General features: G+C 37.8%; 2 protein-coding genes across 2 annotated transcripts; one reads left to right on the forward strand and one right to left on the reverse strand.

Moving 5' to 3' along the window:
• On the reverse strand, nt 1–6,228 carry LOC117288266 (ATP synthase lipid-binding protein, mitochondrial-like). Its single transcript, XM_033769051.1, has 5 exons — nt 6,121–6,228; nt 5,808–5,884; nt 3,444–3,511; nt 2,492–2,591; nt 1–1,256 (listed from the first exon to the last, which is right to left on the reverse strand). The coding sequence occupies exons 2-5, from the start codon at nt 5,847–5,849 to the stop codon at nt 990–992; spliced, it is 477 nt and encodes a 158-aa protein (XP_033624942.1). The 5' UTR covers nt 5,850–5,884; nt 6,121–6,228; the 3' UTR covers nt 1–989.
• A 474-nt stretch (nt 6,229–6,702) lies between these two features.
• LOC117288070 (juxtaposed with another zinc finger protein 1-like) lies at nt 6,703–17,800 on the forward strand. The gene is made up of 5 exons (XM_033768767.1): nt 6,703–6,894; nt 10,313–10,385; nt 13,122–13,237; nt 13,566–13,789; nt 16,656–17,800. The coding sequence occupies exons 1-5, from the start codon at nt 6,777–6,779 to the stop codon at nt 17,082–17,084; spliced, it is 960 nt and encodes a 319-aa protein (XP_033624658.1). The 5' UTR covers nt 6,703–6,776; the 3' UTR covers nt 17,085–17,800.
• The last annotated feature ends 1,748 nt before the right edge of the window (nt 17,801–19,548 follow it).

Raw genomic sequence — 19,548 nt, forward strand, 5'->3', positions numbered from 1 at the left:
TTCGTGGGAAGATCAATCACACAATATTTAATTTCGCCATAACATGAAAACAATATTTGGGCCATCCCACCTGATGGGAGGGGCCGTCCATAAACTATAAAGTTAGAAATCTTATAACTTCCAAATTAAAACATAATAGAATAAAGCTATGGATCAATTTATAACAAACTAAACATTCAAGGGCCATTTGGTTCTGCTGAACATATTGTGCTGTTTTAAGTGGTAAATTTCCATTAATGTGTTACCAGAGGGAAGTTATTATAAAATAGTGCAAATTTGAAATCATGTTTCAAAGTATGGCAAAAGAGTGATTTCAACTCAGGCCTTATTTCTTGTTAATCCTTTGTCGTCACAGACAAATAAAACAAAGTGTGTTTTTTTTCTGTAAAAAAAAGGAAAAACATCAAACGAGATCAAATCAATAAAAGTTAAATGATACTGAAATAAAGATGATTGTGTTTTGCTATAGCAGGGCTGGCTACATACTTAACAGAAAGTGTCCAAACCGCAAAGAAGCCAGCATTGGGGATAAATTTGAATACGTGTAGAAATGACAAATCTTCCCAATTAACTGTGAAACTACACTTAATCGAAATCATGTACACTATGCAAAACAGGATTGAAATTCATGTCTTTTGAAGATCTTCAGTCACCCCCCTTTCAAAGTTTAATTTGGTCTGCTGATCTACCGAATCACATGGGAAAAACCATTTCATTCTAAAACCGTGGGAATCATACTGGATACCATTTTCAATCTTTACACATTTGTTTTTTTTTTTGGTTTGAATATTAATAACTCTCAATATAAACCACGTAATAACGGGGGTGGATTTAAAATGCAATCCATAGATACCCGGGTTTCCTCCTGAGTAAGGTTCCAAGAACAACATTGTACCTCCCTCCCGTCTCTCACGTACGTGCGGCTAACATGCACCAACCATTCTTCCAAAAAACAAAATAAAACACGCCATTAGAGGAATCCTATTAATCTACAGAGCAAACAGAATCAAGAAAGCTACCATAAGACAAAAGAGCCCCATAGCTTCGGATAACGCAAATCCCAGAATGGCATAGGTGAAGAGCTGTTGCTTCAACGAGGGGTTTCGGGCGTAACCGATGATGAAGCTGCCGAACACCGTTCCGATACCAGCTCCGGAGCCGGCCATACCCACGGTGGCGGCACCGGCGCCGATGAACTTGGCGGCGGCTTCAACATCCTTTTGTACGGCAGAGGTTTGGATACCACGGTTTAGGACCTGCATGAAAAAGAGTTTACTTTGGGTCATTTAGCAGCTGGGAAAAATATGTTTCTAAAGCTTTTAGATTCATTTTGCATGAACGATATGCAAGATTTTAAATTAAACATTTAAAATTACACTGAATTAAAAACAATTAAAATAATCATTGTGGTGATCCTAATGACAGAAAACATACATTTTAATTAAAGAAGGAAAAGTGTAAATAAATAAATACGAATACATAAGAATTGCAAGGTTAAAACTGTTGAGTTAAGGTTATAAGTGACAGCTTATTATTCTGGACATTATTCAACTATTTTCATGCATGATATTAATAACAGTATGAACATTTTACCAAGTACAAGGGCTGACCAATATGTACACATGGCGGAGGCTTTAATAGACTTTTCAGGCCATTAAATCTTAATTGTTTCAGGGAAAAACTAAAATCGTAATAACGTTATAGTAAGTAGAAAGTAAAGCATGCTTGTCTCTTGCAGTTAGGAAAACAAATTCATAGAGCTGCTTAAAGCAGAAAATATTACTAAAAATTGTCCAGCTAAGCAAAACTAAGCAGGATACCAGTTACAATTGTAACATGCAGCTAACATGTTGAAGGTAGTTAAGCTGGTAACCTTAAGTTATGTTGGTCAACGTTTTGCTTATGTAGCTCTATGAAATTGGGCCATGTACACAAAATAAAATGGTTAAGCAGAGGGAAAACACAAAAAGAATGCTTGCTCTACTGATACTTGTTTTAAATACAACTAAAAACCTTCAGAAAAAATTTACATATAAACAACAAGTTTTCAACTCAATTCAATTCAGGGCTGTATGCTTCGTTTTTGAAAGGGCAAGGGCACCAAGGAATTTTTTCTTGGTAAAGGGCACCCTACAATGTATGATGAAATTGCAAGTTTGTACTGGAGCATTTAAAGTTCACCAAGGCGATTACCAGGGGGCATGGAGGCAATCGCCTTCGCTGCCTCCGTGAAGTATCAGGCCTGTCAATTCAATTCAATATAAATCAATTCGTTTCATGTCAACTCAATTTATCCAGTCCTACCATGGAGGAAAATTTATTTGCATACACGCAATACAAAAAATAAATACACAAAAACAGAAATATACTGAACACAGATAAAACAAAGTGAATGACAGGTTTGAGGAGACACCCTGTTATCACATGATTTGCGTATTTTTTGGAGTAGGTAAACACTGTGTTGATGAAGAAGCAAGGGAGACCATCTTACCTGATTAACTAGCGCTGTTACATTTGCTGTCTTTGTAGCAGTGATAGTGGTGTTAAGTCCAGCTAGACCGTTATATGTTGCCAAGGTACGCCTTGGTGAACTATATGAAGAAAAACAACAAAAGTTCAGTCACTATAGACCTGCTATAGACACTAGACAGATATAAAAAAGTCAACTAAAAACTAAAACTGCAATACAAAATCACTCATAGTCTCTATAGTAACCCATTTGGGAGTCCACTTTTTAAAGAATACACAGGACGAAATGCAGTTGGGGAACTTTGGCAAAATGCCCTGTCCAGCAGGATGTAGCTTGTTAGGAAATTAGTAGTCAGCAAGGTCAGACAATAAAAAACAACTTTTTGATGTATAAGGTGTATTAAGAAGATCCAGTTCCTCGCATAGTGTTAGCCAGAGGGGAACAGGCCTGACTCTTCACGGAGGCAATGAAGGTGATTGCCTCCTTGCCCTCTGGTCATTGCCTTGGTGCCCTTGAAATGCTCCATTAGACTTTACATATTCCTCATAGGATCACCAAAGGCCATCCTATGAGGAAATTGTAAAGTAGGAAAAAAATGCCTTGGTGCCCTTCTGGGTGTATTTGAGTGTCTCTTCACTGTTTTAATTACTGCCACCAAGTTATACGTGTCATTACATGTATGTATTGTAAGTGAACAATGGGCGACTTTTGGGACGCTTGGTGGCAGCAGACTCACGAGGTAAAATCCATTGTTCTCGGTAATGTGCGGATGCTCAGAACTACGTAAACAATGGAAATTTACCTGGTAAGTCTGCTGCCACCAAGCTTTTTAAAGTCTCCCATTGGGACACCAAGTTTTTTAAATTTCCAGGAAATTTCCACACCCTTTTACCAAATCCAGGCTAAACCCTTGGTTCCTTTAACAAGTAACAAAGACCTAAATGTAAAACATTATGTCTGTGTCTCTTCTCACCTGGTTGACTTATCTTGACTGGTGATCGTTCCTAGAGGCCTGACCAGAGCTCTTGAACTTCTGGCCAACTACGGGGGGAAAAGACAAAATCAATGGTAAGTTTAATTGAGTTGATAGCTCAGCAGTTGATACTCTATTCCTTAGATGCTCTAACTGCAGCTCTGGGTCATCTTCCTTTAGAGGATTTGAATTTTATTACAAAATCCTTTGCAAAGTTGTTCATAGTCAATCTGTAAGTAGGCCTGGGCGAATTATTCAAATATCCGGTTAATGGCAAATAGGTTTTCCTATCCGTAACCGCTTCGCGAATGCCTTTTTTTCCTTAACCGGATATCCGCTTAGGGCGCGAATACCTATTTATAAACCGTATAGTTCTGTAATTACAACCAAGTAACCGGATATTCTTTTAATATCGTATATCCGCGGACGTCGGGCGACAACTGCTAGGAATGTTTTGTCTGAATCCTTATGAAACTTCTATTAAGACAGCGAAATAAACAGCATAAATTAAGTATTTAAGTATGCTCACCTCCATCAAGAGTTAAAACAATGACATTTCAGACGTAATTTGTTCAAAGATTACGAAAGTTTTCCTTCACGCGGAGTCAATCACGATCAAAAGAGAAAGCAAATCGCCATCTTTAAATTAGATCCGGTTATTTTTATGAATGAACCGAGTGACACTGTCTACAACTAATATCAATCCGCCCATACGATCTCATTCACAAACGAACAGCGCCCTCTAGCGGCAAAAAAATAAATATTTTAATTTTTTTTTAATAGCGCCCTCTAGCGGCGAAAGAAACTATTCGAATATCCGGTTAGTTTCGGATAGTTGGCCAGCGGTATCCGAATATCAAAATTTCACTATTCGCCCAGCACTATCTGTAAGATCTAGGGTTTTGAGAAGGAATACCACTGGCTGGAACACTCAAATTTCTCTGGGACAGCTCTTCTCCAAACACTTTTGTATATCAACTGATGTGGCCGGCCTTCATTATTTACTTCATGTGGACATCGACACCGATACTATTTCATAGTAACTAAAAATGACTTGCAGGAAGATCAGAATAAAAGTTAACCACTATCCTTTGTAGAAAAAGTATGCAGTTATTATTATTATTGCTGATGTAATAATGTTCTTCACTTTGGCGCGATTAACTCATATGGGCTCCATTTTTACACAAGCGTTTCCTCCGTTAATTACTACGTTTGCTGTTTTAAAAGCTTTTCTTAGATAGGGAATGTTTTTCGATACAAAAACGATTCCCTAACTTTGGTTTGAAATGGAAAAAAGAAAAAAAAACCTGAAGGGTAGTTTTAACCGTACCCAATTCATACTCGTATGACGCGACTTGGATACGAAGCGACTTGGGTATGAAGTGAATTGGGTATGAAGTGACCAACATTCTCCATGACAATACTCCAAAAATATAAAGCGTTGAATGTATTGAGAAGGCAAAAACATGCGATGATACACAGGTGCAACATATCACTCCGGGAAATTTGTGACTGTTTCGCTCCGGGATCTGGTAAGTTTTTATCCTTTTGCTTAAAAATCTTTTCTTAATGGAATTTTTAAGAATTCATTAGACATTGAGAATTCTAGTGTTCCTAGAATTTGTGTCATGATTTTCGAAACTCGTAAAATTAGATTAGAGCAAATCTGTTGACTAGCTGTTGAAATTGTACGTGTTTGGCCATTTCGCCCTATACGATTCAAATTTAGCTTGTAACCCTCCGGCTCTGCCATCAAGAGGGTTACGTGATCGCAACTAGCCAAAAATGCAAAAAGAATATCTCATTTGTTTGTGAGTTAAATTAAAATTAGATACAGATAGGCCTTGGCGGCCTACTCATTTTCCTTTAGTTTCTTAATCTTAACGAATGCCAAGTGGTGATGGCAGGATACTGAAATTTTTCCAAGTGCACCCTAGAAAAAATTGTGTACAAACAATGCTTGTTGGATGGGCCCTTGGAATTCTTTCTGAACTTATTTTATATAGTTGGTCGTGCCGCCCGCGCCCGCCCCCCCCCCCCCACTCTTTTTTTAATTTTACGTTGTCCTTACCTGCTTACTAATTCATTTCGGCACACGGCAAAACACAGAGGGTCCAGCATGAGCATTGGCGATAGTGGGCACAACAATTCATCTGTGTGTCTGTGATATTGTGTGTCAGTGATATTGTGAATCCGAAGACGGAGCAGGTTCGGTCGATTGTGTAATTTTTTTTTTACACATATCACTCAGTTAAACTGAAATGGCTGGGGGGCTAATTTGAACTAAAACACTTTAATCTTGTCATACATTTTGACTTTGCATCAGGTCCACCTTATTAAATATTTATTTACTTTAATACATACCAATGCCTGAGCGGCAGGGGTGCACAGTTTTGCACAATACATGCTGAATTAGATGATATTTGACCGCTCGACGACGTCTGAAATTCAAGAAAGTTTGCAAAGACATAAGAATTAGATAGATGCCGGTATATGGAAATCATACAAATCTCTGGACGATTTAAGGTATCAAGTACGCTTGTCTACATGGAAATAATGCTACAGAATAATTAATTAAAACTAATACTACTGAATATTTACAAAATCATGTATTTTCAGTCACGGATTACTTTAAATTTTGTTGGATTCCAATAGAATCCGGCGACTTTCCACTTACCAAAATTGCAACCGGTATACAGGAGGGTTGTTCAGCGCACGCGCAGGATATTGGCAAAATTCTCCGACTCCAGACTATTATACGTACAAAAACGACGTTCAGTAAGAGGGCGGAAACCCGACTGCTCGCCTGCTGAACGTCTCTCGTACAAAACGATATTATTTTTCTTAAGAATAACGCAATACTTTTATTTTGTCACTTTTCTGTTTGAATTTTTCTGTAAAATCATCCTCTACTCTAGTTTATCTAACAATATAAAACGGTTCCTCCTCTCAATAAATTTTAATACACAAATCATCCGAATCACGTGATATATTCTGCATACCTCTCGCGAGAGTTGACTTTATTCTTGTAACTGTTGCATGAATCAATTTTTGACATTTCAAAAACCGCCAACAGCCGTCGTTAATCCCGAGGCGATTCCCGGGAAAATCATGTATGTCAATATACATGGTATGTACATGTACAATGTAGTGCTTGACTGTTCGTGTGGATGGCATGTTTTGTGTGTACTATTTAGTATGTAAAACACACAGAGACATACGTAGTACTGGTGTAGTACTACTGCGTGCGATTGCGAGATCATGCGCCAAACCAAATATAATAACAACCGACGGTACGTACATGGGGCCGGCAGAATGTCAACATCATCTTGAATGCCCGTTGTCTCTGAGATGGCCGTTTTCTTCACGAATACATGCAAGTTCAGCGGTTGTACTCTCACATTCTCATCCCTAGGCCAACTCATCGAGCACATTGAAGACACGCATATAGGTTAGAATTTGGGATGATATACGACATGTTTATTGTGAGGTTTGTGTATCAATTGCTCGGTGCCCGGGTGTGGGGTTTGTTTTTGTCTATTGTCATTGCATGGCTCATCATCGCAGCATGAATTACGCACGTCGTTTGTTGAGCACATGCACTAAACAGTCAAGTGTCACTGCTGGGCCGGGCAAGGATGAAATGGTTTAAAATGGAGAGATGAAGCGTAGCCGTACGTAGCCTACCTTAGCTGATAGCTCTTAACCCGTTTGTTTAAATGTCAGAACGATACGATGCTTAGTTGGTCCATGGAGGAAGGAAATCCTTCCTCCATGATTGGTCGCATCATGGAGGAACTAATTTATTCCTCCATGGTCGCATTGAGTTCTTGCTTTGGTGTTTTTGCTTTGTTTCTTACGGTAATCGTTCTATAATTTATAAATCTAGCTAGTGTACACTGTTGTAATGATAAGTCAGTCAAAAGTAGGTTGTTGTTGTTGTTTGTAAATAGTGCAATGGCAAAAGCTAATGCATCAATCGCATAAGCAGACTCTACACACACAACCACAACAGAACATGCACAACTCACCGTGGTCAAGTGGTTAGACTGCTGGACTTGCAATCACAACAAAAGGAAGTTTGTGGGTTCGAATCCCCCAGTTAACTGCTGATTTCTCAATGACTAGAATAAATATTGTCGTCTAGTTACTGAATCACAATTTCTTGATTTGTGCAACTCATGACCATAATAAACGTTAAACCAATGTTTGTATGAGAGAGATGGTTGTTGCCAGGTTGGTGTTTTTTTATATCCCCCTGTGGGAGTTTGTCGAGTTCCCTTGATGGGAAGATCATACAAATAAACAAACAAACAAACAAACAAACAAACAAACAAACAACAAACAAACTAGAAGAACTATCTAGGAATTCAGCATGGCTGTAGCCATTTTTTATTTGTTTACATTGGTTTTTGCAGCATTTGTATAATGATGGATGGTGTATTTCTTTGTTTTACAAACAAACACCAACAGGGTACTAATTAATTAACTACAGCATCATCATTCATGGTGATGGCGGAGTTTGAGTTTTGTGGAAGAATATTTACTTATAGTACACTAAAGATTGGCTAAAAAGGGTCAAGGAAATAATTTATCCCCACACTTTGCATTTCATATCTTGGAGTGATAAAATATGGATGAAACTGCTTCGGATTGGCTTTTTTTAATAATGTGAATGGAAACATGCAGAAAGGGACTGACAGTGACATTCCTCCATGGACATACATAAGAAGAGTACATGTATGCCTTGAGCAATGGTTTTATGTGATGAGTGACAATGACTATAACTAGTTGATTAAGTAATCAAATAAGTTGAGCTCCGATAGACCAGTTTACAAACAACTAATTATATTTTTAAAACATTAGACCTAAGGGGTAAGCCCGAATCATTGAAAATGCGTTGCTTAATAAATAAAAGGCTGTCAAATGAGATTGTTTGTCAAAAGTCATGTTGAAGTTTGCCAACATCTGACACTACAGTCCCAAATCCTTCGAATTATTTGCAAAAGTGATCAATGATTCAGGACTGGGCTTGTACTAACATTCGTCCATGCATGCCATGATGATCCATAGGCCAAAAGAACAGGTGCTTATCAATAGGTCAGGCATTCCAATCTTTTTGAAAGTCCAAACAATTTGGTGTGGAGTTACATTTAAGAGTTCACTCCAACCTTGTCTGTGAGTTAAAGGCACTGGACGCTATTGGTAACTTAATGGAAATAATTATGAGCATAAAATCTTACAGGTAACAAGTAACGGAGAGCTGTTGATAGTATATAACAGTGTGAGAAACAGCTCCCTCTAAAGTAACATAGTTTTTGAGAAAGAAGCAATTTAGTTTCTCACTAATATATATTTGAATTTGATTGCCAGACCTCAGAATTAGAATTTGAGTTCTCGAAATCAAGCATCTGAAAGCACACAACTTCGTCTTTCATTATTCTCTCGCAACTTCGATGACCAATTGAGCTCAAATTTTCAAAGGTTTGTTGTTTTATGCATGTTCAATCATTAACATGGAGGCATCATACTAAAAGCCGAGGCTTGTGGTGGATGTGCCCTTTGAGGTACACTAAGTGAGAAGACTGGTCTTTGACAATTACCAGTAGTGTCCAGTAAGCTTGGGCGATATCACGATATTATCGAATATCGCGATATTAATTTGGAAACGATTGCTATAACGGATGGGTTTGGTTTTAATCGAAATATCGATATATCGCGATATATCGCGATAATCGCGATATCGATTAAATATCGCGATGTATTTGCTAGCTGAGACATCTTGCACCCCATAGGTTTGGAGTAAAACCAGAAGAATAGGTCATTAGAACACCTCTCTTATGCTGTGACTGTCTCTTCTACAACTTTCACTTGGAGTTTGAAGACTGATGATTACCAAATATTTTTTTAAATGATGAGGTACCTGCTGATTAAGTGTGAAATGTGGCACAAACCATCTGAATTGTGATGCCATTTGTTTTAAAGGGGTTGGTGCTCAGTAGTGCAGCAGTAGGTGCTCTGAGTGTTGGTGCTCAGTAGTGCAGCAGTAGCCTTAGTTCAGTGTTTAGTATTTGTTTGTTCAACCAAATGAGGGTACATTCACAAGCAAATATACAGGGCTCAAAATTAACACTTGGCCACTGTTGGTTTAGTGGAGGCCAATTAACACACAAAGGGACAAACCCAATTTGTTTTTCAATTAAATAAAATGTATCACATTGTGTGTATGTGATGTCCTTGTGGAAAAATTAACTTTCAATTATCTTTTAAGAGTATCGAAATATTCAAAACTCAAATGAGATGCATCGTCTCTGAGAGCTTGTTCATTTCGTTTTTATTTTGGTCAAGACTGTAAAATAAATTCTGGTAGTAAAAGTGTTGAGCTTCAAGCCATGTAGTCTTGTGGAATTTTTCTTCAAATTCTAGCCCTGATATATTTATCTGGGGCTATAGTAGTTTTGTTTTGTGCGTGTAAGTTTTCTTGAAAATAAAACAAACGAACAACTAGAGAACCTTGCTCAATGCAGAGCGCCTACATGTATCTGCCTTTAGGCTGTGTTAATTATATGAGCCAAAGTGTGTTGAAGAGTGGTCAATTGCTTTTATTGGAATTATGGCCCGCTTATTAACAAAATAGACCATAGACAGGCCCGTATAATTAATCTTTGAAAGGGCAAGGGCACCAAGGCATTTTCTCCTTGCAAAGGGCACCCTATCCTAAGGAACTTCTAAATTTCTACTGGGAGTATTCCGAGGGTTCCAAAGCAATGACCAGGGGGCATTGAGGCAATCGCCTTTGTTTCCTCCATGAAGTATCAGGCGTGCATAGACATTTAACAGTGTTGTTGTTTTATTTGTATTTACAATAGATTCTGATCCCCATTTTGTTGAAGAACAAGAAGGACAACAACCCTCAGCCGTGGCCCTTAGCTACGTCATCAAGTAAGTTTCACTTTCTGACAAGTGTCAATTTATTTTGTCTTGTATTCCTAGGCATGTACATGTGTATCAGGCATGAGAATCTTCCGGTTTAAACCGGAATTCCGTTTTTTTTCCTTTCAAAATTGTGGTCTCCGAGTTCGATGTGAATTTGCTATAAAATTCGGGGGGTAGGTTTTTGGGGGTATACATTTGGATTTCTCTAATCCCTCTTCTCTAGTCAGACAATGTAAGTTTACCTTTGTAATTGATATTATCGCGGATCCCCACACGTCGTTCATGAAAAACCGGCACCTAAACAATAAATTGCCGTCCAGCAGCTGGCCCAATTTACCGCTTGTTGTCCTCCTGGCATCGCGCATGCATGCAGCAGCAGCGACAGATGTATAAACTTGCCTCATTCCTTGCTTCATTTATAGTGGTACGGTTCAATAATGTTGGCGTGTAATGCGCTTGCTGCTGCAGCAAAGATAACACATGATGAGACTTTTAAAAGTCTACTGAAAAAACAATACACTTGTTTGCACCATGTACTGTGTACTGTGTACTGTGTACGTGCAGGTTTGCACACGAACCAATGAGCGGCACGGCACGAATCTGAGATCGCCGGCAGGCCATGGTAAACTGGTACCTGCTATTGCCTCACAACGAAAGATACATTGGGAACCAGCGAACACACTGTACGTCCGGACGACGTGCTTTCTTCATTGGTTCTATTTCTATGTTGGGGTCTAATCTCAACCTTGTTCCAGTTATACCCTATGCTGAATAACAACCTCTTTCACAAAAACACATCGCTCTCGCCAAATAATAGGCCTATATATATTTTAAAATGTGCGTCGCCGACGGATCGTTAAAATCACAAACATTTCATTGCAAAAGAATTTCTTTTACACAACCGAATTTCAAATCAAGAACCTATAAAAATGGTTGTTGGTGAGAAAAAAAAGCATTTTCAAGGGCAGAAATAAGGGATAAGATCGTCAACAAAATAACAATATTATTACTATTATTTGTTTCCCCCTTTCTTTTTCTGGAATTGTAACAAAATCGCAGGCTAACCCAAAATTGTTTGAATTGTTTGAGCTTTACATTCCTTATTTTCCCTTAGACCTATTATAAAAAAAAGAGAGGAAAAATCACACAAAAGTAGCTCTCTTCTACCTGGAAAAATAGGTATCAGAAATGCATCAGAGACCACCACAGAGCTTCTAAAATACCCAGAGCTCCCAGGGCCCTTAAGCGGGCCCTGGACCCCGGCCATAAGGGACTTCGCGCTGCACACAAAAATGATGGAATATTGACATTTCCAATCAACTGAATTTTTTCCTGTTTTTTTATCATCACCCATTCTCATGCCTGGTGTATGCTTCTTTGAAAGGGCAAGGGCACCAAGGGATTTTTTCCTTGGTATTAAAGGACACATGGAGCTCAGCTGACTAGGGTGCAGATTTTTTGAGCACTGTATATTTAAAAAAAAAAAAAAAATGAAACAAAATCCACAGGTATAAGCCTATTTGAGGTATTGTTGACACTATAGGAGTGCACTGTTTGGTTTGGGTGTATACAGACAAACTTACCCAAACCCAATAGTGTTTAATGTAATGAACGTGTATCCACCATAATCAGCTGATTTCCTCTTTTTTAGTCTCCGTTTTACCATTCAACATTGTAAAATACTCAACAAAATCAAGTTTTGTAATTATTAACCTCCTGTTTTGGTGCAGTTGCATGCCTGTTATCACTTGGGTGGGATTTGAACCCAGTACCTTGCCATGCTAGAGCAGATGTTAAATTTAAAGCAGATGTATTACTAATAGATCAGTGGCTAGAGGCATGGCGGCTTCTATATTTAGCAGCAGGTACCGCAACGATTTAATATAGATGTGATCCATTTGATATGAGTTCTGACTCCCCCAATTTATTCGTACTGGTAAAAAGGAAAGTGGCTGTTTCATGATCACTTGAAATTCTATTATGTTATATTCGCAGTGTTTGCCCATGCTCAATCTAGCATATATCAAGCAGTTATTTGCGCTAAATGTGGCCGATTAAATTAAAATTTCAGTTAAAATGTTTAAAATTTCACTCGGAGCAGTCCAAGTTTTACCATGTGATTTTAAAACTCATAATATCGTGTACTCAAAATTTTGTTTAATAATCTTATAAATGAAATAGTTCAGTTTTGTTTACATAGTTCAGAATTTGGAGGATTTTAAAATTGATTCAGGAACACTGCTACATCTTATAAGGGTTAAAACCGTGATCTTTTTACATTATTCTGGAACATTAACCTGCATTATTTAATTTAATGATTAAATTCTAACTGCTATGTCAGTTAACATCCAACACAAATATTGATTTTTGTTTTTTTTGCATAATGTTTTTAAAAAAGTCATTAGGCCTACATGTGTTGTTTTTCTTTAAATACATATTACTAATAATGGCTATTTAGCAAGAAGTGAAATATGGTAAATGCTTAATTGAGCAAGGTAAACAAAATGAGGTAAAATTAAGCTTAGGTGATAATGTGATTGTGTCAAAAATGTAATTTAAAGACTTTCATTACTATATTTGTTTTTTGTTGTTTGTCGTTTGCCATCTTTATTCAAATTATCTGCAAATCAGGATATTAATAGTAAAATAAAAATGTTCTATAACCTTTATCTCAACCATGGAGTTGAACTCAATAGATGCGCTGAATTAATTTTAAAAAATTGATTTAAAAAACTTTTACAGGTTTGTGACCGATGCTGCAAAGCACGTCCACCATGACACAACACCAGTGGTTAAGAAACGACCCAAACCCAGTGCACCCAGTGTGGCTACTATCAGAAGTATAACACCGAGTACAGGTACTAGATCTGCCCAGTCAATATGTTGCCATTTATTAGTCACGAAATTGAACCAATTTACCTAACATCGATACCAAGGTTCTCCCAAATGCACTTAATCTAGGGAATCAGTGCATGCCGATACACGCTTATTTCAAACGATATGCAAACAAACAAAAACTAATAAAATTCAGCAATACAGGCCTTGAACTTCGCTCTCGAAGAGACACTTTATGCGGAAAATTTAAGTTTGTTTTGGCCTTTTGCAAAGGGCACCCAAAAAAGCACAGGGCACACTGGCATGATTAACAAAGTGACTTCATCATGCCGTGTTAAATTTTTTTTTAAGGGAGTGAATATGATGAATTTGACGAGTTAGGCTCGGAGTCCGACAGCGACAATTCGTGGACGACTCAAGAGGAGTACACCTCCGATGTCATCCTCCGGACGATGAATCCTCAGATCGGAGACGACAAACCCTACCTTTGCCCCGTCCCGGGTTGTAAAAAGCGCTACAAGAACGTCAATGGAATCAAGTACCATGCGAAAAACGGTCACCGCAAGGAGAACAAGGTACATGGATGTAAATTTTTAGTTTTGGTCGTGATCAGGGCAAGACCATTTTAGTGGTGGGCAATAAAAAAAAATAAAAAAAATAAAACACCAAGGGCAAACAGATCAACACAAGTATTCATGTTTAATTATGGGGCTATCGTTGCTGGCAAAGATTGTGAGTAATGGGCCCTGCCAGCACCGCCCACACTGGTCGTGAATATATTTCTATTCATTAATTTATCAAAGATTCTTATTTTGTTATACCATACACCGATGTGTGTAACACAGTTTTCCTGAGTCATGTGGAAAAATAATCCACAGGTTTATTGCTCGGGTGGGATTCGAACCCACAACCTTTGCCACTCTAGAGCAGATGTCTTACCAACTAGACCACTAAGATTACATGCTAGAGGCAGTTGCAGCTGGCACTGCAACGATTGAACAGGGGCTATGTTTAATGTGCTTATTTTTATTTTTTACAGGACTCTGGAATGAACTGAGTATATCATTTATACAGTGCTTAAAGGAACATGTTGCCTTAGATAGGTCGAGTTGGTCTTTGAAAAGCTCTTGTAACCGTTTGTTATAAAATGCATGATTAGAAAGGTATTTTAAAAATGATCCACACAAGTATCACTCGAAATAGCGTGGTTTTCATTTTACCTTGTCGACTTACACAGTCGGCCATTTATGGGAGTCAAATCTTTGACTCCCATAAATGGCCGACCGCGTTAGTACGCAAAGAAAAAGGACAACCACGCAATTTCAAGACATCTTTCTAACCATATACATTAGTATAACAAACGGTTACAGAACGCTTTTCAAAGACCAACTCGACCTATCTAAGGCAATGTGTTCCTTTGGTAAAACCAATTAATATTCTTTATCCCTGATTCAAATTTAACATCTACATGTATGAGTCATTGCAGTTTCCGCTGCTTAAATATATGATTCGAACTGACTCTAGCTACCGGGCAATCGGTGGTCAAGTTGGTAAACATCTGCTCTTGGTTGGCAAAGGTCGTGGGTTCGACTCCCACCCGAGTTATATGCCTGTTCATTTGTTTTCACAGGACTTGGGAATGAACTGAGTATACAGTGCTTTACACAGTAGTGTATGGGTAGAACCAAATAATATTCGTTACCCCAGGTGCACTTTTAACATCTATGGAATATCACGCCATTGTTTTCAGAAATTTTCACATTGCCATCTCTCATCCTTGACATTTACAGAATATCTATGTTGGTTTTTTTTCATACCAAAAGGTTCACAGTAAAACATCTTTGTAAATTTGTTTTTATTATTGACTGAATGCATTTTTTGTGTAATACAATGTAATCGTTTTGTTATTATATTGATAACTGTCACTATTTCTTTCTTCCTATTCCAATTTGCTGTTGAGTGCTGTTTTTATGTTGGTTTAATCAGCTTCTCCTTTTTGCAACAATTTGTTTTGTCTTTTTTTATGTGTCTTACTTTGTATACTTTTTAAAAAGGTTTGACTTTGTAGCATGTTAACTCCTAGCTTGTTTTTATCATTAAATGATAACATTTTTAGAGTTCTTGAGAGATTGTACTTTATATTGAATTGCCTTTGATTCACAGATACTGTCATATTCATTCTGTATTCTTTTGTCCATTTGTACATTATACATGCTCAATTTACAATGATATACAATGTATAATGTATTTTTTGTTTTCTTCCTTTGTAACATGAATTTAAATTTTTTAATAGGATATTTTGTGCATATTTTTATATGTAAAAATGTTCTCTGTTTTTTCCCTGTGTTTGTTTTATCTATAAAAATGTTCCCTGTTTTTTTCTCTGTTGTTTTATCTGTAAAAATCTTTTTTTCTCTTCTCTAAAAAAAATATCAATAAATCATGTCAACTTAGTTCAAATATCAGGCATGTGAGACTTCCTCTTTTTAGCTGATTTCCTCTCTTTGGGTTTTGATTTTCCTCTTTATTTTTCCTTCACTTTATATGTGTTTAAAAGTACAGGAATATCATCTTTTCCTCTTTTTTCTTCCCCGGTTTTACTCTTTTCCTCTTTTTTCATGGATAGTTACTCACATCCCTGTAATAGTCTTCCTACAAAAGATAAAGACTAACCCTTAATCTTAAGTGCATCTATTATTGTAAGATCTGTTCCAAAAAAATAAATATTGACTTTTTTAAAAGACTTTAAAGCGTAAAAGCTTGGTTGCTCTTTACATCCAGCTTTAAAATAAATGGCATTTAATTGTCAATGGGTGGGTAGACAGGTTCAGGCTTTAGGTTTTGTCTTTCATAGTAGTAGGCCTATTATTAAACCCAAAAAAGTGAATGACAGAAAGTTCAAGTGCATGAAAAATGTAGAGGTGGGAATAAGGTCAATGTTGGAGGGATTCCTTTTGAAAGAAGCAAAGCTGGCTAATAAAGGTCCCTATAATATGTATAAAGCATTGCATTAAGCCTATAATGAGAAATATGTGTACATAAGAGATGACAACAATAGAGTCTGTGACCATTGAAGAGGTGTCCATGACACTACCAACTGGAGGTTATAAAAAGAGGACTAAATGCTCATATTGCTTTAAAGTAAACTAATAACATACAGCCATGCACAAACAAAAACAAACATAGGACCCTGAGTTATGAACTACACAATAGGCTAGCAAAATGGATATAAAATGTACCATTGTATAAAGATATTCAAAAATAAGCTTCCATCATAATAATAGTATTTGTTAAAGTAGATGTTAAGATTTAGGTAAGGAATGAATGAACTGCAAAGCAAGTAGATAGATAGACAGATAAAATTCAAAAGTAGTGTGCTTCATGTACAGTATGTCTCTTGATTAACTAAACTGCAAACTTCACTTTGCAAACCTCTTTTAGGTGAAGAAGAGTTACAAATGCCGATGCGGGAAGAGCTATAAGTCTGCGCAGGGTCTCCGCCAACACGTCAACATTCAGCATCCACCGACGACGCTCACCCCCAGCGCCTCCCCCAAGCCGCAGCAGACCGCGGTGACGGCCGCCACGCCCATCCTCTCGGCGAATCAACTGGGACTGGCACTACAGAGTGCCAATCTCATTGAGCAGCCTAAGAAGATTGTGGTTAATACGACGGGGAGTGGCACGGTGGAGCCTGGCACCCCACTGACCCCCCTCACCCCGACGACACCTTCATCGGGGTTCACACTCTTGACATTACCCTCCCATCTGGATGCCGCCATGTTGGCTGCACACACAAAACTCGAAGGGACAGTGGTGTCGGTTCAGCAGATTCAGCCGGACGGAAGTGCTGTAGCGATCATGCAGTGACGGAAGAGGTAAACTAAAACAACCCTTTGTTAATTTTGTTAACAAGATGACAACAAAAACCCACCTTAAAACATGGGGAATCTTTTGTGATTTAAGCTACATGATCCAGCAGTTAGTTCTGATCCCTGAATTCACCCATAACAGTGGCTTTACTCTGTAGCTTGGATGTTGTGCTAACAATTAGTTGGACACTATGAAGACAGGCAAATATCTACAGAGATTTTCCAGCCATATTTTGCTCTTTTGTTTGTAGGGCTAACCACCTTGCTATTGTCTATACTCCTAGCGGAGGCTACTGACAAGGTATCCAAGAGTATTTGTTGCTAGTCTTATTTGTGTGAATAAGCACAGATCACTTTCTAAATGTGCACTTTTGGAACTAGTCTCCTCCACAAGCTATTTTTTCAAGAGAAACAACCTCCATGTTGGGAAATGGGGCTACTGGAAGTGACCGTCGGTTGTTGACCAGTTTTCGCGGAAACTGCACCACAATAATGTGAACATGATCAACAGACGGCCATGATCTGGACATTTATAGCATTATTATTAATGAACAAGGTGTACATATCACATAATGTGAATGATATCATTCCAAAGTACAGCTCTTGAAGTGTACATATTGCAGAGAGGGAATTCACAGTGACGGTTAAGGCAGTGGACACTATTGGTAATTACTCAAAATAAGTACTAGCATAAAACCTTACTTGGTAACAAGTAATGTGGAGCTGTTGATAGTGTAAAACATTGCGAGAAATGGCTCCCTCTGAAGTAACCTACTTTCCGAGAAAGAAGTAATTTTCCACGAATTTGATTTTGAGACCTCAGAATTAGATTTGCAGGTCTCAAAATCAAGCATCTGAAAGCATGCAACTTCGTGTGACAAGGGTGTTTTTTCTTTCATTATTATCTCACAACTTCGACAACCAGGTTTGTTATTTTATGTATGTTGAGATACACCATGCATGCCATGTGAGAAGCCTGGTTTTTGACAATTACCGATAGTGTCTAGTGGTACTGTCTGTGTACAGGTTACCAGGCTAAGCACTGTTTGTAAAAAAAAAAATGTCCGACAAGACAACTTAAGCAGTAATTTTCGGGTGCTCTGCAGGTACACATGATAATCTCAAGAATTGTTTTTCTTCAGCAGTTTTCGCTTTTGATATTGTGAGTGCGAACGTCTACAGATAACAGAGTCCAGAAATTTACTCTTGACTTCTGAAAATTCAGCCTAGTGTAGTGTATTTCTAATTGAGTTGTGTTAGTACTACATGTACAGTACATGTAGTTGACTGAGAAACTACACTGTGATGAGGGAAAACGTAATATGCCACTCACTATGGCTTGTGTATTGTGTCTTTGGTCTCTGCAGTCTCCTGTGGAATTTTGTGGCATGAGCGGTTTGGTTCGGAAATCATGACTATTTGTGCAGCAGGTTCATGGATATGCGAAAGCAAAAACAAACTATCTTTCATTACACCTGGAAAAAAGCATACAGTATATATATTTGTATACATGTACTTGTATCAATTGGTTTTTTGTCTGCGTCATAAAATTTTGCTTGACATAAGTTTTTTTGCGTAAGGAATAGTAACGCTAATAGGGATTAATATGTGTTAAAAGGCAATGGGTATTGTGCATTATGAGGTATATTATTTATTGAAAGAAGTAGGGAACACTTTCAAGTCTATATTAGGTGTAAGAGTGTAAAAGGAGAGTATATTATATTGCCAAAGGTTGCCATGATGGTAGATTGAAAGAGGGGCTCCTACATGTAACTCAATTTTCTGTTTTTTTGATCCAGTAATTTTTTTTCACCATTTTAACATGAGGTTAAAGAACTCCCACACTTTCACTTTTGTTATTGAAAAATGAGTGATCGCAGAACTGAATTTGACCTTTGACCCACTCTTTAAAGAGAGATGCAAGAGGTGATACAATGATTATTAAGGTAAACTGACATGTATAAACATACATGACAAAATGACAGACTGCAATAGTGTTTATGAGCTTACCATATAAGCTAAGCTCACAAAGAGAGACAATCTTTTGCAAATGAGCAATTTTTAGTCCATAAGGCAGCACACTTTCAAGGTCAAAAACCATTGCCCCCCAGAAATGTGACGCGTGCTTTGAATTCTGTAAGTTCAACATTTTGGCAAACTTACCTGTACGTAATGTTTAGGTCTGTATGCTTCATTTTTAAAAGGGCAAGGGCACTGAGGCATTTTCTTTTTGGTAAAGGGCACCTTATAGAGGAAATTGTAAAATTCTGCTGTCGGAGCATTTCAAGGGCACCAAGGCAATGACCATGGGTTACGGATGCAATCACCTTTGTTTCCTCTGTGAAGTATCAGGCCTGTCTGTCACATGTACCATTGTGACTGGTATCCTGCTTAGCAATAAATGTTTAAGCATACTTTCTTGTTAAGCAGCTCTACTTAACATGCTTAATAATGCCTTGGTT

Source organism: Asterias rubens, chromosome 3 (genome assembly GCF_902459465.1).
Source record: "Asterias rubens chromosome 3, eAstRub1.3, whole genome shotgun sequence".
NCBI classification, from domain to species: Eukaryota; Metazoa; Echinodermata; class Asteroidea; order Forcipulatida; family Asteriidae; genus Asterias; species Asterias rubens.